The sequence below is a fragment of the Equus quagga genome, chromosome 20 (genome assembly GCF_021613505.1).
Source record: "Equus quagga isolate Etosha38 chromosome 20, UCLA_HA_Equagga_1.0, whole genome shotgun sequence".
NCBI lineage: Eukaryota > Metazoa > Chordata > Mammalia > Perissodactyla > Equidae > Equus > Equus quagga.
The window spans coordinates 31,859,110-31,881,747 of NC_060286.1; the positions used below are offsets into that span (position 1 = coordinate 31,859,110).

Genomic DNA, 22,638 nt, shown 5'->3' on the forward strand with positions numbered 1-22,638 from the left:
GAAAGGCTCCCCCCTTCCTTTTCCTTCTGTATTTTAACACTAACTAACAGGAGCCATAGGCTTTAGGCTATGAGTCATCCATACTAGAGATTAAAGATGCTCAGTGGGCTAGCCTGGGAAAGTAAGTAAGCATCATTTCAGTACATTGTCAGAGCATTACATTCCAGGTTCCAGATTCAACTTTCCCAAGCTTTGGAAAGCAATCCACTCTTAGATGTGGCCTATATTTTCTTTGTTTCTTCCAAAGGGGAAAACTCCGAACTAAACCCATTATAAGGGAGCAGTAAACACCCGTTTAACTGACAGCTCAACAGTGTGCAATCTGATTATTGAATCAAAGAACCCGGCCCCTGAGGAGAAACCCAGAAAGACTGAATGAAAACAAGCGTTTCTTTCTGATCATCTTTCAAGACCTTCGTGTAGTTTGTAAGTTGGAATGGCCTGCATTTCCAATGATGCATTCTATTTCAACCATTATTGCTATGGTCCTTAGGAAGAGTTTATGATATGGAATATTCCTGCTACGAGGAAGATATTGTGATTTTGTCCCAAGCCCCCCCAAAATAAGGCATATATGTGTGTCTACATCAAGATAAAAGTACTTTACAGAGTCAAGCAGTGAACCATCTTCTGTAAAAGGCTCTCCTGAAAACACTGCGACTGGGGGTTCTCAAGCTCCTAGTCCTCACCCTCAACGACACTGCCAGCCTGTTGGCCCTGCTGGCGAGGCTCCTCCTGCTATCTTTCTACTGCAATGCCTTGTTTTAAGTGCTCTGAAAGTCAGATTAAAGTATTCATTTGTTTACTTTTTTCTGTAGCTGAATAAAGACAAAGCTGTAAGCTAAGGATAAAGACACTTCAAACTCTAGCTTTGAAGCCCATTTCATATTAAGTAATTGACTTGCCTCATAGGGACCAATTATAAATCAGGAGGGAAATGACATTCAGAGCTTTCACGAGAACACTAGAGACCAAGACACTAGACAAACCCTGCTCGCCTCCTTATAGGAACAAAGATGGGCCCACGAGGTCTCATTCTAGCACATTAGAGAACTACAACCATGTTTAGCAAAATAAAAATATCTCGAATGTGCTTGTTCCCGCCCCCTCATACTTTAGGAATGTTAATTCCAGCTTATCCAAAAATATTAACCACCCAGATACTGTGACATCATTTTGATGAGAAGAAAAGTATGGAATTCACTAAAAAGAGGGGTAACAGGATCTCAGCAATCTCCACAGAGCTTGGCCCACTTGTCCTTCCTACATAACTTCTGTCCACCACAACCTGGTGGCACTCTGACTTCCATCAGGTAAAAAATTCTATATACGCACATTATATTATTAGAATTAATGGATTAAAAGACAAGGCTCTGACATTGTTAGAAGCATGACTTTAGAATCTGCAGAACCAAGCTTGCATTCTGGGTAGGAGAATATGAAAAATTCCTTCACCTCTCTCTAAGCTCCTGCTTCCTCAACACAAAATGGAGCGATGCTAACAGCCACCTCAGGGTTACTGTAAAGAGTAAATGAAACAAAGCATAGAAAGCTTTGGTCTCCAGAAGGTGATAAAAATATTTAGCTAGGAGTATGATGACAATATCCTAGGGGAGACTTCACAAAGTAATCTGGTGTCTAAACTCTGAAGGTCAGCTAGGCCAAGGAGCATGCCATCCTCCCACATTTGAGAAGGGCTGGAGAGTTCCCCGAGGCCTCATTTTGGGCTGAGCTGTCAGCAAGGCGCTGCAGTTATTCTCAGGGAACACGAGAAGCACAAAATTTTCCTTAGAGTTTCGCCACGTGAGAAAGGCTTGAGGAACCCTCCTCTCTCCCCACAAGGCAGAAGATGGAATTAGGAAGGGAATCAAGACGGGCTTCCCCATTGCCCATGGACAGGGAAGTTGGCAGAGTACACATATTTTCCCAAATTTCTCAAATGCCTGGGTAATGTGCCCTCAGCATTATAAATATAGAAAGTGTTCAGAGTCTGTTTTCAGGATGGAAAGTGTTTACAGTCTGTTTTCAGGAATGAGAAAATTAGCTGTATCTAGAATTAGATAGAAACCTAAAATAATTTTTAATTAATCTTAGCTTATGCAAAGATGAGAGCACTTCATTTGCAATAATTTTATGATATATCTACTATCTAAGAAAGGTCAAACGCTGAACCTCTCCAGGGTTTCTCCCATGAAGGCATGTAGATAGACCATTTTCCTATTGGTTCGTGTGGGGTTCTTCAGGGAAGACATTATCCTCCACTTTACTAAAATCCATATAGGAATCTAACAGATGCTATGTAATTCACAGATGCTATGTAATTCTAATTATAAACTGAATTTTCCTAAGCTGGTCGCAAAACGTATTACGTAATAGTTGATATATACAAAAGAGTGAGTATATGTAACAAATAGCTACATTATGGAGCATGATAATAAAACCAAACATGTGAACCCACCCTCAACTTAAGAACCAGAAAATTACCAACATTATTGCAGCTACCTGTGTGCTCCTTCCTGGTCTCAGCTCTGTGCCTCGCCTTCAGAAGTAATCACTCTCCTGAATTTTGAATTGATCATTCCCTTGCTTTTCAAAGTAACTATTTTCCAAATATGGACCTTTAAATGTATATTAGTTAGTGTGGCTCAACACTGCAAAAACTTTGAGACCTTATCTCCAAATGGATCTAAAGTTTGCCCCCTAGAGTGCAGGAGGGGCTGAGCCTTAAGATGGCTCAGCTGTTGCCATTCTTTTTGACAGGCATTATGTGCCCTGCTCCTCATCTCCCAAGAGCACCAGCCAAAGTTCTAAGGGTTCTCCTGGTTTCTGCCCATAGCATTCACTAATTTCCCATCATTCTCACTCAGTATAGGCATCTGTATTGCTGTTGTCTGAAATGGCAGAGAACTTTCTGCCCACCTAATATGAATCTTTGTACTGTACGAGTCCTTATAACAGAGCTGACTTGAGGCTGCCATCATATTGGTGAGGAAGTCCTCCCACCTGGAGGAGAGTTAGCAACAACCTGGATGCTGTCTGGGCAGCTGTCTGTGAGTCTACTGCAACCACCTCCCCGATTCCTCTTCATTAATGAGTAACAAAGCAGAGGACCATTACTGCCTGGTTGACCATATAATTTGGTCAACACATTCACTACTAACTCCCATGGACTTCCTTCAAATCCTGGGAGGGACCGTGATTTCCTCATACTTCTTCCAGAAAGCCATGTCACTGTCAGCATCCCATCCTTCTTGATAAAACTCTTAAGAACTGTGAAGGATCTGAGAATTCATTCTCTTTGCAAAAGGTGGCCTGCCAGGCCCAGGGCTACTGGCGCACAGACAAAGGACTTTATTATTCTTGGCACAGAAAGCAGCGTGGGCACCAGCGCATTCGTGTCAGTTCCTCTTACCCACATTCTACGGGGTGATGCAGATGGCCCCAGAGAGACACCTGTACACACACAGGGTTGCATTACAGAAGAGGAAGCTTGAGTTTAGGGAGCCTGGGTCTTTTAAAATGGTCGGTAAGCATGCCTGCCTTTGGTTCTGGAGGGAGACACTAAGTTTATCTTCTAAGGTTGTTCACCACACAACATCCTTGAGAAGATTTTCTGGAACAAAGGGTAGTCAGTGCCTCACTCATAAGACTGTATAGAAACAGGGGCTGACCCCGTGGCCGAGTGGTTAAGTTCGCGCGCTCCGCTGCAGGCGGCCCAGTGTTTCGTTGGTTCGAATCCTGGGCGCAGACATGGCACTGCTCAACAAACCACGCTGGGGCAGCGTCCCACATGCCACAACTAGGACCCACAACGAAGAATATACAACCATGTACCGGGGGGCTTTGGGGAGAAAGAGGAAAAAATAAAAAAAAAAATCTTTAAAAAAAAAAAAAAAGACTGTATAGAAACAGAGAGGTCCCCAGAGCCCCCAGAGTCGCCCAGCATCTGTTATACTTCAATTTAAAATTTTATTAAAAATTTTTTCTATAGTATGATTGCTTTAAATTCTATCTTGAACCCAGAAATGACAGTCATATTTACAGAGCCTCTTGGAGGAATACGTGTCTTTGTACAACAAAGGGTTTCCAAAAAAGTGTGTGTTTATTAAGGTTGACAAATATGAAGTTTATAGGTTCAGGCATCCATAAGTTTTGAGAGAACCTTTCTAGCTCAGTTTTTTTCTTCTAGTAGGCAAGAACAATAATTTTGCTGTGTAATATTAGCTTGGAATTTAATTAATAATTCTAAAAGACATAACGATCTGCTGTGAGACAGAACTACAAAACTACCAAAAGTTCCAGCCAGTGTCTGTACGGCCAGCGAGCCTCCTTGATGAGACGTAAGCTCATCTTTACAGTGAAGCCCCTACTTTACATTACCCTACAATTTGTACCTTTTCCTCCCCAATCCGCCAGTTTTCCTGTGTTACTAATGTACTGACCTCTTCTTTATAGTACTCTGTAATTTATACCTTTTCTTTAAGCCCATGATATTCTTTGCATTGCTAACAGACTGACCTCCCCTTTATATTTTCGTGCTATTTACACATTCTCCCTGCCGACTCCTTCAGATTTCCCATGTCACTACTAATGTACTGACATCTCACAATTTGTACTGCTTTTCTTGCCATTTGTACTCATTTTTTCAGGAAGGCTGGGGAAAAGCTGCATTGGTACTGTGTGTCTAGGGCTAAAGAACAGAGACTGCCGGGAGTCAGTGCTCTGGACTTCACTCCAACCCTCTGGACAGGGTCCCAGTTTAGGAAGGTGTTAGAGAGTGATCAAATCTGATGAGCTGGGTCCTGAGCTGACTGCTAAGTGAACGATGAAAAAAAAGATGTACATTTTATAATCTGTCCTTTAAGAAAGCTTCACGGGCTCCACAGAATGAGAAAAGTCTATAACAACTGGCTCAATTTACATGTAACATATTCTTTTTTATTGTGTACATATGAAAGAGATGCCTTTTCATATATTAACAATTTCCTTCAGTTTGGACAACTGCTATTTGCCACATTTCCTCCTGATCACTCTGAGGTGACTTCCGGCAGAATGTACTGCCCATGTTGAGACTTGACTGAGTTAGAGTTGGCGAGACAAAGGTAGGTACGGTTAAGAAAATGCCAGATACAGAACGCTGCATGTGCAGAGGCACAGAGGTGCAGGTCTAAAACTTTTAGGGAACTTTAAATATCTCAGAGTAGTTGGAGCACAGCATGAGCAAGATGGTGGCTGGAGCAGATCATGAAGGAGCACCATTTGAAGGAACCTGGACGTTATACTCCATGTAATTGTGAGCCACTGAAGAGGTTTAAGCAGGGAGAGTCATGTGCTCATACTTGAAATCAGAATAATCTCTCAGATAGTGGTATGGAGGATATGTTAGAATGGAGATGATACTGGAGGTAGGAAAACAAATTAGGAAAGTACACAATTAGCTGGAAGGAGGTGATGAGGGCATGTGTTGTGGGCTAAACTGCGTCTCCCTAAAATTCATATGTTGAAGCCCTCTCCCTGGGACCTTAGACCGTGACTCTATTTGGAGACAGGGTCTTTAAAGAGTTAATATAAGTTTAAAGGAGATCATTAGGGTGAGCCCTAATCCAATATGACTGAAGAAGAAGAGATCAGGACAAACAGGGATGACCACGAGGAGATGGCCATCTACAAGCCAAGGACAGAGGCCTCTGAAGACACCAACCCTGCTGACATTTTGATCGCAGACTTGTAGCCTCCAGAATCGGAAGAAAACAAATTTCTGTTGTTTAAGCCGTCCAGTCTGTGGTATTTGTCACAGCAAACTCACATAGCATAGGTCAAGGATGGTGAGGAGGAAATAACCTGAGATGGACCGAGGTGGTAAAATAGACAAGATGGGGTGACCAGTTGGTTATAGGTGGTCAAGAAAAGTTGATTTAGAGGATTCCGGCATGGGCAACTGGGCAGATGGTGATATCCTGAACCAAGAAAAGTAACACAAGGAAAGAGAAAGATGAGCAGGTCTGAGGTAAGAGACTATATAAAGCATTTAGAACATGTGGAGTTTGAGCGGTCAATGGAGACATCCAGAGAGAGGTGATCAGTAGGAGATGCTGTGTCTGGAATTTAGAAAACAGGACTGAGATAAAAACATGGAACTGGGAAGTGGAGGCTGTGGATGAAATCTCCCAGAGAAAGTTTATTGGTAAAGAGGAGAAAATTGGACGGGGCATGCAGGCAGGAGGCCATCCACTGAAGGAGCTGGAAAGGAACGGCTATTACGGGTAGGACCAGACCCAGGAACGAGTACTGTCACAGACTCCAACAGAAGAGGGTGTTCCGAGGAGGGAGTGCATCAGGGTTGAATGTGGAAAAGACAGAGACTGAAGAGTGTCCACTGAATTTGACAATTAGAAGATTATTATCAAAATAATTCAGTAGAGCTTTTAGAGGTGAAAGTCATGCTATTCTGAGTTGAGAAGTGAAGAGACTGGGAGTAAATGAAACAGCAAGCACAGATTACTCTTATAAGAAGTTTGACTGAGTTAGAGCTGGAGGTGACAAAGAGTCCAGAGTGGGGTCTATTATTATTACCAGTAATGGTGGTGCTGGTGACAGTGGAGGAGGAGGAAACAGTACCACTAAGCAGATGGGGCTGAGGTGGTCATAGCCTAACGTCAGAGGGTGCTGGGCCTCTTTCATACGGCATCTCTCCAAGACTTCATCAAACATCATTCTTATGTGTTGTTCCTGCTCTCCTTTGGGGTGGCTGATTTGGATAAGAGCAATTCCCGTTCAAAGTACGCTCATGGGTGCAGGTAGCCCATTTGTGGATAATTCCTGATAGGCTCCTCTCCAATGTGAGGTGGGTTATATTCATTTGATATTATGAAGGGGTAAGTTGGGTGAGGGGAAAAGAAGAGGGGACAATAAATTGAGAAGGTGAAGAGGAACTTTATCCCCTGGTAGTGCCGCCTGTCATGGCTAAAGTTAGGTGAATTCTAGTCCCTGTCTAGACATCTACTCTCCCACCAGACTTCAAGTTCCCTGCCTGCAGTGACACATCAGCGTTGTAACCTAGAGCACCTGTACAATGCAGGCACCTGGAAGGGGCCCAACCCATACTGAATGAAAGCTCTACGGTGGCTGTGCAGAGATGATGGCCCTGGAACCAGGTCTGCACGCCCTGATTACAAGGAAGGAATGAACCCAATGAATATCCACAGCTGCTATCTACACACTCTCATGAGGCTAGAATAGGTGAGGAAGGGATGTGTAACTGAGCTGGTCAGAGACCAACTCTCCGTGTGGAAGACCCAAATTATTTTTGGGCAAGTTCAAGGTTATATCTAGGGATGCAGGGTAATGAGGCCAAGAAGAAGGTTTTAAAAGGCAGAATATAAAGTAGACTGGATGGGGATGGTATTTAGTATATGAAATTTGAAGGCAATTCAGAACAAGGTGGCTATGAAATGTTTGTTTGGGGCTTAAGGTGCACATTATCTTACTTCTTTGATGCCCAGGACATCTTTTTCCACAACTTAAAATCTCTAAAATTGCAATGCATCTTACAGTCATTGGCATCTTAGCATTGTGTCATAGTTTAAAGGGCAGAATTTTTCCTTTCATTAGTGCTACATAGTATGGTGGTGTCCTAGAGTTAAGGGTGCCTCAGACTTGACGATAGCATATTTCACTCTACGAAAGGATGTGGCAATTGTTTTCATCTGCTGCTTTAATAAAAGTACTCAGCTTTAGCAATGGGTAAATTCTAAGCACTATCTCAAAAACAGAGTGGCACCCCCTTCATATATTAAGACACTAAGTAACTATTTTGAGAGCCAACTGTGCACTTTAATTTACCACTCTCAAAGGAGTGAGCAGTAAGAACTTTAATTGGCAGGAAGCACCATTATGCTATATCATGAGTAATAACATTCAGGTCCCCAAGCTCAATAATTAAAAGAGCCTGATTATTACCATTTTTTGTTCAATTGTTTCTATTTTGTAATTAAGTCTGTGCCTTCTCTCCAAAACTGTGCAGTGTTGATCACTTACTACATGGGTGGAGGGAAAAAGACTCGAGACGCCACTATTCCAAAAGACAGAAGAAAAATTCTAGCTTGCAGGTGGGCCATACTAAAAGATGGTTCTGAAGAATATTTTAAGACAGTAATCTTTCACCACATGACCCTTGTGGTAACTGTGGTATTTGGGGTTTGTATTGCTTTCAGTGTTGACAAGGTCAAATCTAAATTCATATATTGGAAATGTGTTCTATCTTCACTGCTGAGTATGGGATGAATTGATATATTTGCTTATTCTTAAATGCATCTACTGGCCTTTAGAAGCTATTATTTACATAAAGGTACTTTTGAACTTTACAAACATGTTGGATGCTATCTAGTGTTCAAATATTTTAAATAAGGTATTAGATATGTACAAAGCAACAATCTATATCCAAAATAAGAAAATGAAAGATGGAAATCATTGTCAAATGTCTTCCTAAATCATATTTAAAAAATAATCATTTTCACAGATTTGTTTTTATCATACTGAGTGAAAATAACAGAGAAATATCTAAATTTATTTTCAATGCTTTATATAAAGACTATGGAGCACATTTTTGATAGCAATCAGTATGTCTACTTCAGGCAGTTATTATAACGGTTATTATAATTCAGTGTCTAACTATTTTTTAAAATTGACCTAAGAGATAATTAACAACTGTGAATATTTACCTTAACCTTCTTTGAGGTCTAAATTCACTTTTCATCTTGGCTTTTCTCATTTTCACTTTGTACCTGATGACTTTACAAGGCATATGTCTCTTTCTTCATTTAATTGCTTTTTTTACTTCCTTTTTCATCATTTTTTTTAGAAAAAATTGCTTGTTGCTAAGCAATGTGCATAACATTAGGCTATACATTCATTATCTCTGAACACTGTCTACTTGGTATTATTTTCCTCTACTCCTTTACCTTGTTTGAATTGATCTAAACTCTACTTGCTGCTTTTCTTTGACCTTTCTTTTTGCCAAAACACGTTCCTCCACCTTCCCGTCCTTTGATCATTACTCAGTGGCTATTGTATTCAATATTTAGCCCCATTTTTTTCTACTCTCCATTGTTTTTGTTCAGCTCTGGTGGACAGACTCTTATGTCATAGGACTATTTTTCTTTTCAGTCTGCTCTCTTTGTCTTACCTCTTTCATTTGTATTTAAAGACATTAGAAAGATACCTCCCCTTTCATGAAATTTAGGTCACTTTCTAAGATCTTCCTTTTATCACTTCTGCTGTTCCAGATATTGGTTTCTTTCAGTACATAGCACCTGCTCTTGCTCTCCTCCTTATCTCACTTATTTACTTAGGTGATTTTAATATTGACTATGGGATAATCCTATAAAGTCACATCACTTACTCACTTAAATTTGTTCTATTTTTCAATGAGCTATGATGCATTTAATATATTTAGCTATGGGAAGCTGCCAAAAAAAGGTCCCCCCAGAAAAACCAAGCAACCAAAGAACAAACACCTCAATTACTTACAAACATACACCGTCATTTTCTTTTATATGCATGTCTGAAGAAATATTTTTGAAGAACACAAAGAGCACACTTTACCTTTATCGGAGCTAACCTGCTGGCTAACTCGCACTGCTGGGCTCAGGTAGGCTCTTGTTCCTATTATCATTCTTGGAGACAAGATTTCTCTGTAGGGTGTAGACGGGTTTATGATTCAGGATTACCTGATGTTCAGCTGACTCACTCTGGCTATAACCTTATAAGGTCTTGCTTTTTCTAATCATAAAAGGAGAAAACTGATGATGTTTCCACTACTATAAGACAGGGACGTTACAGAGTTATGGCAGAACTCTGAGCAAAATTCACTAAGTATACATTCTCTGGAACAAAGTTGTTCTATAAGAAATGTCAGACATGTATATGGGTGCACATGCCAGTATTAGTATATCCCCTTTCCACATTTGGCCTATTAACAGTTTTTCAATTTCTACTTATTCTAAATCTTGCAGGTATAGCTTTCTTAATATTTATAGTATGACCTTTCTCTGGCATACCGGACTACATCACCAGATGAGGGGCTCAGATGAGCTGACCTCAGACTCAAAGGTTCTCACCAGATTTCAAATGGATCCTAAACTTACAATTTGCTTCCATTTTTCTTTTCTTTTGAAGGTGGTTTATAACACATTGAAAAATGATAATGGAAACTAAATAATAAAATGGAAAAAAATAAAGAGTAATTACTTAAAAGAAAATGAATGATAAAATGTGCAGCTCTGTCTCTCTGTGAACTCCACGGCTTATTGAGAGGCAGTTAGTTTAGCTGTTGTGAGCACAGGCTTTGGAGTCAGTCGGCTCGGTGATCTTGGCTATTTCACTAAAATGAAAACTAATATCACTTATGGAGCAGCAGAACACAGTGGTTAAGAATATGAGCTTGAAAATTTATAAGGAAATGCAATGAATTAAGAACTGTCAAGAAAACTCTGAAGAAATTACAAATCTCTAGGACTTACACTACTAGATATCAAGACTTACTATAAAGCTATATAAGAGTGTGATATTGGCACAAAGACAGACAAACAGACCAATGCAAAATAACACAGAGTCCAGGGAAGAGTTCATGCTAACATAACAGTCTCTCATGGCCAAAGGCAGTTTAGAGGCAGAATTCCTTCTTCCTCCAGGGACTGCAGTCTTTTTTCTTATGGCCTTCAACTGATTAGATGAGGCCCACCCACATTATGGAGGGTAATGGGCTTTACTCAAAATCTACTGATTTAAATGTTAATCATATCTTATAAATATCTTCACAGCAACCTCTAGGTGGCGTTTCATCAAAAACTGGGTACCATGGCCTAGCCAAGTTCACACATAAAATTAACCATCATACTTGTGTTAGGCAAAGATTTCTAAGATAAGACCAAAAAAAAAAAAACCATGAATCATTTAAAAAGTTGATAAATTGAACTTCACCAAAATAAAAAACTTCTGTCTCTAGAAGAAAGTGTTAAGAAATGAAAACAAAAGTCATACACTGGAATCTGTATCTGGAATACACAAAACTCTCTTACATGAGAAAAACAAAAATATTGGCAAAAGATTTGAACATACACTTCATTACAAGAGACACGGACAGAAAACTAGGACAAGAAGTAGTTGTTTAAATCATTAGGGAAGTACAAACTAAAAGCACAATGAGCTACCACTATACACTTATCAGAAACGGCTGAAAACAAAAAACTAAGAATACCAAGTGCAAGCAACAATGAGCAACAACTGGCAGTCTCATATTTCACTCGTGAGAACACAAAATGGTACAGCCACTTCAGAAAAAAGTTTGCCGGTTTCTTACAAAATTAAAACATACACCTATCATGTGACCCAGAAATCATAGTTGTTAACCCAAAAGAAATGAAGACAAATATCCAAACAAGAATTTGAACACAAATGCTTATAGCGGCATTATTCATAATTGCCCCAAACTAGAAACAACCCAAATGTCCATCAACTGGTGAATGAATAAACAAACTGGTACATCCATACAATAGAATGCAACTGAGCAGTCAAGAGGAACTGATGACTAACACATGCAACAATATGGGGAATTTCAAATATGTTACGCAAAGTGAATACAAAGGAATACAAACTGTATGATTCCATTTCCATGACATTCTGCAAAAGGCAAAAAGAGAAATAAGATCAGAGATTGGGAGTAGAGGGAGGGAACTGAAAGGGATAGAAATATTTCACATGTTGATTGTGGTGCTGGTTAAACAAACGTGTATGTTTGTCAAAACTCATACAACTGTACACCTATTAATGGATGCAATTTATACTTTAATATACCTGATTTTAAAATATTGGTAGTGAAAGCAAAAAAGATGAAAAAAAATATAACACTAGGATAAAATTTAGTGGAACAAGCAAAATAGAAATATGAGTTCAAAAAGAAAGGATGTAAAACTTCAAATTGTTCAAGAACTTGTTCACATAATTTTAAATGCTTGTTCACACATTTTGAAAGAAAAAATGATGAGTATCAAATCACTATGGTATTTAAGGTTCCATGGGATACATTTAAGAGTGATATAACAGTTTTATTTTTAAATGTCAACATTTACAATACACTGGAAATTATATGCTTTGCAAACCATTTAAACTTACTTTAAAAACTTTTAGTGATCAAGCTAAAGATGCACGAGGTAGTACATAGTTTTTAAGACTCTTTTAGGGAAATACAAAGACCACTGCTCTAGAACACAGCTTCACAAAACTCTGCCACAGATGGTTTACAGGTGTGACAAGATATTGAGCCCTAAAGTCTCTTGGGCGGGCAGGCTTTATAAATACTTTCATTGTCTGTGAGTGCACTAAGGTGAAAAAGATTGTAAAGCACAGCCCTAGAGAAACTCTTGCACATGCGTACAAATGGAAAGGTACAAGAAAACTTACTGTAGCATTAATTGAAATAGTGAATAACTGAAATCAACTTAAATGTCCATCCACAGGTGACTGGATAAATAAAATGCAGAATTATCTTTCAATGAGATTTTACATAGAAACAAAAATGAATAAACTACAAGAGCTACATGTATCACTATGGATGAATCTCAAAAGCTTAATGTTGAGTGAATAAAATCAAGGTGCTGGTTATGAAAAATACGATACTACGCATATAACATCTGAAAAGATACAACACAAGATAACATACTGTTTATGATAAATATCTATGCAGTTGTATTAAAACATGTACAAGATTGGTAAATACCAAAATATAGATCATCATGCTTCTCCCTAGAGAGAGAGAATAAAGAATTATGGAAGGATACAGAGGGGTTCTCAATTCCACGTGTAATATTTTATTTCTTAAAAAATCTGAAGTAAATAAGGCAAATGTTAAGACTAGATAAAGCTAGGTAGTTGAAATGCCAGGTGTTACATTATGTTACTATCTACATTTTTCTGTGTTTAAAACATGTCCAATGGACACAAAAAGATGACAGTGTGTATCTGGTATCTTGAAATTTGCCAGGAATCCTGGTTTATTGTAGATTTGATGATTTATGGCAGATACACAATCCTCAAAGCCCAAAGAAGCAGAAAACTAAATCAAGCCTAGAGATTAAATATACACAGTATTAACTTTTTAGTTAGTTAATTATTAGAACCTAAACCCAAGGTCATTCTAGACACCCTCTTCAAGTTTTAAGACACTCAAAGAAAATCTGATATGTTTGAATTAATAAAGATAATATCACATCTAACATAAATAACTTATTTTTCTGCGGTCTTTAATTCATTAATTCATTGATTCATTCAATGAGAACTAAACGACTACATGCTTTCTGCTCACCTGAACATTCAGAGGCAATCAAGACAGAACAGACGGCGTGGCTGCTCTCATGCAGCTTTAGAGCCACGTGTGAGAAACAGACAACAAGCAAAGACAACAGACTGTCTCAGAGATTGGTAAGTGTTCCGAATGATATAAAACTGGGGAGCAGGGATTGATCATGGCGGGGAGAAGAGATAGGGTGAAGTCATTTTGAACAGGGAAGGCCTCTCCAATGACGCAATGTTTAAACAGGGAACCGCAGACACAAAGACCCAGAACAGAAGGGAGCAAATGTCTGGAAGGACTGTGTATGGGACCACACAAACGTAACAAAACAGACATCAGCTTTCTAAGCCTACAGACACACAAAGACATCTGTCATCAGGCAGTAGTTTGAAAGTTTTACAATTCTTTTAAAAAAGTTAAAACCATAAATAAGTTGTTTCCTACCCATGAATATTTAAATAAGTATCATACCTTGGTCATACAGTATGACTTCTTATATGGTATCTAAGTAAAAACAGTGTTATGGTATTGTACTGAAGTACGCTAACACTGAAAATAAAACAATGAGAAATACTTAAGGCATTTACTGAATGACACCAGTAAAAATCAACCTTTTTCTAACATATGTACCAACCATTTAGAAAAGACAACAGACCGTAAATATGTTCTTGGGAACAGGTGTTATGGAATAAAGCAAGCAAGCTTAGGCAGGGATCAAAAAAGCAGGTGACTATGAAGAGTAAAATAATATTACAGTAAGACATTAAACATCTGTGTCATATTTCAGCACATGTGTTAACTCTCAAACTTCTCTTGAAGCTATAATGTATTTTCTTGGGAATGGATATAGAAATAGAAGATCTCTTGATTTCAATCAGAAAAATAAAACTAAAGACACAGATAGAGAGGCAAGCTCTATCAGCTATATAAGTTATCAGCAAATCCCAGATGGCCATCTAGGGGCATTTAAAGACCATTCCCTATGTCATTCTCCAATATACTGAGGGAGACAATATGGCTAACACGATGATGAGAATTACAAGGAAGGAAATAAAACAGAAAACGCCATCCTGTCTTTGTTTATAAACCATGGTGCAATGACACCTTCTCTGTTTGCAGTTCTAATTGCTACATCTCAGAAGATACCAAAAGGAGGTATAGAAAGAAGAGTGGAACTAAATTAGTGGTCAAGGATAAGACAAGCCTTCTGCAGGAAAATGGAAAAAGACAATTCAGATCCTCTAATGCAGAAACACAAAGGCTGAGAAAAGCCTATGAGATCAGGAAGGGTTTGCCTATGATAATTAGAATGATTTTCCAAATCTGAAAACGAAGAGCACTAAAACAACATTGAAGATTAAAAGAGGTTATATGAAGACAATTTCTTTTAATCATAGTTTTATGGAAATGTATTGAAACATCTTATCCATGAGGTGGCACAAAATGAAAATAATAAAAAAAATTAATAAAGCAGTTGATAAATCATAGATTCAGAAGTCTGACTTTGCATCCTGTGCAGGCTTGGAGATGTTATCTCAGTTCCTTACCTATGAAATGGTTGTGAGGATGAAATGAATAAGAACAGTGCTCGCTACGTAGGTAAGTATTTTTAAAACTTTAGCCATTACTCCATGCGCAGAAAAGAGTTAAAACAGCAGGCCTGAGTACTATCTTACTTGCAAGGATGGCCCTTGGGAACTTGGATTTCCAGAAGCTTCCCAACAACATTAACTCATAAGAGTGGATCATTGTGCCTACAACTGTTTGTGCAACGATATGGTTTATGTTGAACATCGGCTTTCCTTCTGGGATTCTGGAATTTTGGAACATGCCAGGCAGAGACTGCCTACATGATCATCCCACAATAAAAACCCTGGGCGCTGAGTCTCTAATGAGCTTTCCTAGTTGGTGACATTTCACGTGTGCTGTCAACTTGTTGTTGGGGAATTAAGTGTGTCCTGTGTGCCTTCACTGAGAAGACCCTTGGAGGCGTGCACCTGATTTCCCCTGGTCTGTATGTGCCCCATGCACCTTTCCCTTTGTTAATTTTGCTTCATATTCTTTCATTGTAACAAATCACAGCCATAAGTACAATTATATGCTGAGTTCTGCCAGTGAATCATCAAACCTGGTGGTGGTCTTGGGGACCCAGCAACACACTCAGACATAGTTAATCAATTATTTTATACTAGATGTAAATAAAGTAAAAATGCATTTTAAAAAATCTTGAAGTTTAAAAAAGGGATTTTTAGATATAATACCTTGATGAAAAACAGAAAACACTATATTGTTTCTTCTCATAAATAATGGATGAAATAAAAAAGTTGAGATTCAATGGCACGTTCATTAAATTATATCACTATTTCCTGATAATATGCTTTTATGTCACTTGAAAATAAATATTTAGCTTATAACTTCTAAATGACATCCAAGAGAAGAACAATAAAGTAAGTGGTCAGAAATATTTGGGCATATTCTTCAAGCAGTAAGAGAAGATACAGCACAACTAAAATGCCAGAATCACTAAACTTCAGAAATGCATGACTAATTTAACATATTTTCTACATCTCTTAGAAATAAGTGGTTAGTCTTTCCTAACACCTAATGATAAGTCCAGTGTTCTGCCCAATAAACCAATATCTGGAAAAGAGAATTTAGAAAGACAAGTTTGAGAGAAAAAGTATTTAATAATTCATTGAGTTTCTGTTTTTGGACAGTCAGATCAATTCTCCCACTGAAAAAACCAAAACTGCTGTATAAGATACTAAAACAAAACTACCTTAAAGGCACTGAGCTGAAAAGATAGTGGGGGTAGGCCATATTCTTGGGGTAGCTCAAACCCAAAGAGGTTAGTGGAAAGTCAGCATCCCAAGGCCACATTTGCCCTGAGGGTGTTGGTCTATATCTGCACTTGAGCTTTGGTTTGGTGCCTTCATGAGAGAACACGTCAGGAGTCAAGATGCAGGGACTGCCCAACACAGATCACCTAATAGGATAACTTCCCTACATTAAGCTGATACCCAAAGGGCTACACAAAAGTTGACCTGAGCAAAGTAGTAAAAGAAAAATGAAAGAAAGAATGATAACCTGTCTCTGAGAGGTTATGGCTATTGACTGATCCTTACACAGACTGTCACCTTGGATCTAAGCATACCTTGAGTGGGTACAGAAATTTCAACCCATGGGCTTGTGGTAATATGGTCCTGGTATTAATAGTACACACACACACAGAGAAATATCTTAAGTAAAATATTAGCAAACTGAATCCAGCTGTATATAAAAAAGATAATAGCATGACCAAATTGGGTTTATACTTATACACATATATATAGATGTCATTCACCACATTAACATATTAAAGAAAAAAATCAATATCATCATCTCAACAGACACAGAAAAAGCATGTAATAAAATCTAACGTCCATTCTTGATAAAAGCTCTTGATGTACTAGACTGGGTGGGGACTTCTTTAATCTGACACAGGATCAATTATAAAACATCTTTAGCTATCATCAAATTAAGTAGTAAAACGTGGAAGTCTTTCCCCCTGAGTCTGAGAACAAGACACCATCACCGCTGGAAGTACTAGCCAGCGCGGTAAGTCAAGAAAAAGAAATTAAAGACACAGGATTGGAAAGGAAAAAGAAAGGTTGCTATTTTCCACTGATGTCATTATCTTCATAGAAATACCCTTAAAATTCTACAGAAAAATTTAACAAGGCTGCTAGACATAAGATCAATATACAAAAGTCAATTACATTTCTATTTAATTGTTTCTATAAGTAATTAAAAAAGCAATTTTCAAAAGCTACCATTTTAATAGTAACAAAAACTATAAAATACTGTATTATAAACTTCAAAACTGCAGAGAGACTAGATCTTAATTGTTCTTACCACAAAAGAAATAATCATTATGTGACCTGATAGAGGTGTTAGCTAACCCTACAGTGGTAATCATGTTACAACACATAAATGTATCAAATCAACACATCAGGCACATTAAACTTACACAGTGTTATATGTCAATTATAGCTCAACAAAAAAATACAAAATATGTAGGAGGGAATCCAACATAAGAAAAGAAAACTTGAGGCCAGCCCCATGGCTGAGTAGTTAAGTTCTTGCGCTCTGCTTGAGCGGCCCAGGGTTTCGCCAGTTCAGATCCTGGGTGTGGACATGGCACCGCTCATCCACCCATGCTGAGGTGGCATCCCACATGCCACAACTAGAAGGACCCACAACTAAGAATATACAGCTGTGTACCGGGGGGCTTTGGAGTGAAAAAAGGAAAAATAAAATATTTAAAGAAAAAAAAAAGAAGAGAAAACTTACTGCAAAATAGACTGGTGATCCAAAGCACAAACTCTGTAACCAGGCACCTTGGCTGAGAATCCTGCCTCTGCCACCTACTAGCTGTGTGATCTTGGGTGAGTCAACTAACCTCTATGTGCCTCAGTTTGCTGTGTGAAATATTTCATATTGCTAGGATCTACTTCATAAGGGTGTTGTAAAGACTGAATACAAAGTAACAGAACAAGGCCTGACACATAGGAAACCCTGTAAAAGTGAAAACCATTATGATTATCATGGTGATAGTGGTAGTGTGATGATGTAGAAAATTTTAAAAATTTTCTGAAAGGCTTTAAAGAATACTTAATTAAATGGAAAATATACCATATTCTTGGATAGGAAGGCAATACCATTAAGATGTCAATTCCCCAGAAACTGGTCTGTAGAGTCAATGCAATGTTAATTAAACTGTGAACAAGGTTTTTGGCTCTTAACAAGCCAGTTCTAGAATTTATATGGAAAAGCAAAGAGTTGGATATAATCAATACACTGCTGAAAAAGAAAAATAACGAGGGAGACTTGCCCTACTGATATTAAGATTTTATGAGGACAGTGTGATATTGGTGCCAGGATAGATTAAGTGACCAACGGAACAGAACAGAAAATGCTGGAACAGGCAGCGTGGCAGAGCTGTAGAGAAAAGAGGGCACAGTCAATAAAAAGAGCTGAAAATATTGGTTATCCATATGGAAAAATGTGAAATTAGGTTCCCACATACCATGTCATACTCAAAAATCAACTCTGGAAGAATTAAGGACTTAATTTTCAAGAGCAAAACTTCAAATTTTATGAAGCAAATACGGCTATCTTTCTGACCTTGGGATAAGGAAGCGTTTCTTAAATAAGAAACAATCCCTCTACTACAAAAAAGATTCATTAAATTTTATTTATGTTTCAAAAGATACCTAAAGAAAGCAAAAAGACAAGCCACAAACTGGAAGAAGATATCTGTTAACTGACAAAATATTTGTATTGAGAACATATATAAAGAACATGTTCAAATCAATAGAAAGTACAGCAGAAAAAATGGATAAAAACCATGAACAGATATGTCACAGAAGAGACCAAAAACATGAAGAGATATGATAGATGACTCATTATTAATCAGGGAATACAAACCAAGCCCACAGTGAGAAACTATACCCACTCTACTGGAAAAGAATAAGAAGGCTGATGATACCAACTGTTGGAGAAGATGCAGGTCAACACACTGTCTCATACACTGATGATGGGGGTCAAATTAATACAAATGATTTGGAAATATCATTTGGTATTATAATATTTTGGCACTAAGTAAACATTTGCATAGCTTAGAACCCAGGAATTCTACTCCTAAGTACATATCCAAGAGAAACACTTACAGATGGCACCAGAACTTATGATACAAGACTATTCATACAGCATTATTAGTAACAGCAAAAACAAACAGAATTGGGAAGAAAAAACTAAATGTCCATCAACAGGAGAACAGATGAATTATAGTAAATTCATACAATGGAATGTTATACACATTTAAAATGAATGAAACATAATTATATAGATAAATATTAGAAACATATTGAGTGATAAAAAGCAAACAAAAGACTGCATACATTTGACACTCTTTTATATAGTTTTAAAATGAGGAGGATTAAATGTTGGGGTAATACATAGGGGTGTGCATGTATAAACGCCTATGTGTGTATGTATGTATTTTAAAGCATAAACACTCAATTCTGGACAGTGGCTCCTAAAGGAGGAGAGCAGGAGGACAGGCTGGAGGAGCACACGGGGATATGTGAGTTAACGGTAACATTTTAGTTCTTGGATTGAATGTATTCATCATATCATTACACACACTAACCGGAATAAATAAAACATAGCCAAGCATGGAAAAAGTACATTTAAAAAATTAACTAGACACATTTACAAATTTACAGCTTGTTACAATCTGATTCAAACTATTGCACCATAGTTTTAATTTATGCAAACTGTTAATATGCCATTTTGGAATAATTTACCATAACATTTAACTTATTTACACAACCTACTGGAAAGACTAGCATGTAAACACCAGTCAAAAATAAGGAAGGAAAATTGTATACATTACTTCCATAAAGCTAATTTAGGGAAGGAGGATAAACAGTTCCTTCAGTATAAGATAGTAAAAAGATGCCAGCAACAAAAATCCAGATACACTAAAACCTATCAGTCAAGGAAATCTAGCTGTAGAAATACACACCAACATTATAAAAACAGAGAATGAAGCTATGATTCTATAAACCATTTGCTATAGACCGAATGTTTGTGTCCCCGCAAAATTCATATATTGAAACCTAAGCACCAGTGTGATGGTATTAGGAGGTGGGGCCTTTGGGCGGTGAGTAGGTCATAAGTGTGGAACTCTCATGATTGGGATTAGTGCCTTTATAAAAGGGACCCCAGGTTCAAATCTTATTCTATGCTTGCCTAAGTGTGTGACATTGGGTGGGTCATTTAACCTCACGTGTAAAATAAGAGATCGGATTAAGTGTCCTTTAATTATCCTTTTATTAGTGAAAGTCTATAACCCTGTATGAGATTATTCTTATCAAAAATTAGCAAAATCATGACGCAATTTCCTTATACAGGTAATATGATATGTAATTTAGTACTGGAGTGCCATTGGACGATAATGTACACAAGCTCTGAGGAGAGAAAGAAGCATTAATGCAGCATTACCACGGGATTAGTTACAATGGAAAAGTTTTGTTACACATAGAAAATTTCTAAGTGGCCGAAGAAGTTGCTTTTTGGTAGATCAGAGGTGTTTTGTGGTATACCCTTCTCATGCAATTATACTGAGGCAACAAAATCATACTTTAAGCATTATGATTTAAACATTAAGCATTTAGGGGCTGGCTCCGTGGCTGAGTGGTTAAGTTCCCGCACTCCGCTGGGGCGGCCCAGGGTTCGGATTCTGGCCGCGGACATGGCACCGCTTGTCAGGCCACGTTGAGACGGCGTCCCACATCCCACAACTAGAAGGACACACAACTAAGATATACAACTGTGTATGGGGGGGTGGGGGGGGGGGTTGGGGAGATAAAGCAGAAAAAAAAATAAATAAATAAACATTAAGCATTTAATTCTATAGTGTAAAAGAATTTGAAAAGTAAGGTAAATCTCACAGAAGGATGGTTCAAACTGCCTAATATAAGATAGGAAAGAAAGATCAGCAACTGTTCAAACATAATATGAATATTCCAATAGGCAGAAAATCACAAGATAAATCCTATTAGTATACTCAAGTGATACTTCACACATTCTCTACATAATTTTAGACTTTGGACACACCAAAGACTCCCATACTTTCCCTTTTTTAAAGTTCCCTCTAAAACCTCTTGGAAAATATATATATATACCAGATATTATCAAAAGATACCCTATTTTAAAAAATGAAAAGACAAGCCACAAACAGGTAAGATTTTTTGTGACTCATAAATGAGAAAGGATTAGTATCCACAATATATAAAGAACCCCTATAAATCAATATAAAAAAAGATAACTCAATATTTTTCATGTGGGCAATAATATGAATGGAAAATTGACAGGATACGAAGCCCAATAGCTAGCAGACATGATGCTGAACTTACCAGTAATCAAGGAAATTAAAATTACAATAAGATGCCATTTCACACCCACCACATTGGCAAAAACTAGAGTTTGATAACAAGTGTTGATGAGGTTACGGATAGAAAGGAATTCTGATGCACCAATAAGGGAGAATGTGAATGCCCACTTAGAAAGCAAGTTGGGTTACAGATATGCATTGCTATGACCCTGCCATTCCACTCCTTTGTATATGTGCCCTACAGAGTCTCTCCCACATATGGACAAGGAGATACAAGAATATTCACTGCAGCACCATTTGTGACAACAAATGAATCCATCAATAGGAGAATGAATATACAAATTATGGGATACTTATTTAATGAAAACAAAATGTTTTGGGGAAAACTTCCTTCTCCCTGTCTTTGTATTTCCAGGCAGAGGAACCACTTTTGGATTAACTTTCCCAGCCTCCCTCACTCCTCCTAGAGAAGTGCCTTATCTTAATTAGTGCCCCCTCCTCCTTTTCTCTACAAGAGCCACCTGACTGTGGGGGGCATTCAGTACGCTGCTCCCATACCCCAGGGGCTGGCCCTGACGGGGAGAGTCCCAGGCTAACTACACAGCCTGTGTTTGGAAGGGTAAACCTATTTAATTCTGGCTGCATTCCAGCAAGCCCATGCCTCCACAGAGCTATCTCACAGATAAAGCTGATATTTTAATCTACTATTCTCTAACACTTGCATCTATTTCTCAATTTATTCTAGATGGTAAAAGAAGGTGCTGGTTATTGTGCCCCCTCAAGCCCCTTCAAAATACTATACAGCAGGGAAAATAAATGAAAGATGCAAAGATTAATGTGGATAGGTCTTAAAAATAAAATGCTAAGAGAAAAAGTAATTTGTACTTATAGAAGGCTTGAAAATAAACAATACTATGTATTACTTAAAATACATAAATCTGTGTCATAAAATATAAAGACACACATGAATGGTTTAAAAAATTGAGGATAGTGATTATCTCTGGGGCAGAGGAAGGGAAATATAACCCAGCAGGGTTACCAGGAGGCTCCAACCACGTTGGGAATGGAATGTTTTGCTTCTTAACCTGAGGGGAACATATATGGATTTTTTTCAGCCTCAAATATTTCATGCACGCATCCACAGTTACATGCCGCATGTGCATCTACGAGAGAAGAAGGAGCAGAGCTGGAAAATGCTTTGAGAGCGATGTGCCCTGTCACAGGCAGGCCCTATTCAGCTCTTTTCCAGAACCCCTGGAACAAAGCCAGCGGGCCTTGTAGATAGACGCTAAATGTAGTACTGGCTTCTACAGTTTTACCTAAACAGGAGGAAAATCTAGTAAAGCAC

General features: G+C 38.1%; 1 protein-coding gene across 3 annotated transcripts in view; it reads right to left on the reverse strand.

Moving 5' to 3' along the window:
- The window catches only part of EFCAB11 (EF-hand calcium binding domain 11), a 130,998-nt gene that overhangs the window by 59,578 nt on the left and 48,782 nt on the right, over positions 1-22,638 (reverse strand). Inside the window, exon 6 of one of the 3 annotated variants that reach the window (XM_046647050.1) lies at positions 18,146-18,328. The exons of the other annotated variants lie outside the window; for them this stretch is intronic. Coding sequence (XP_046503006.1) covers positions 18,232-18,328 — 97 coding nt within the window. The 3' untranslated portion in view covers positions 18,146-18,231. Of the gene's footprint in view, positions 1-18,145; positions 18,329-22,638 lie in introns of those variants that run through there. 3 annotated transcript variants of the gene reach the window in all.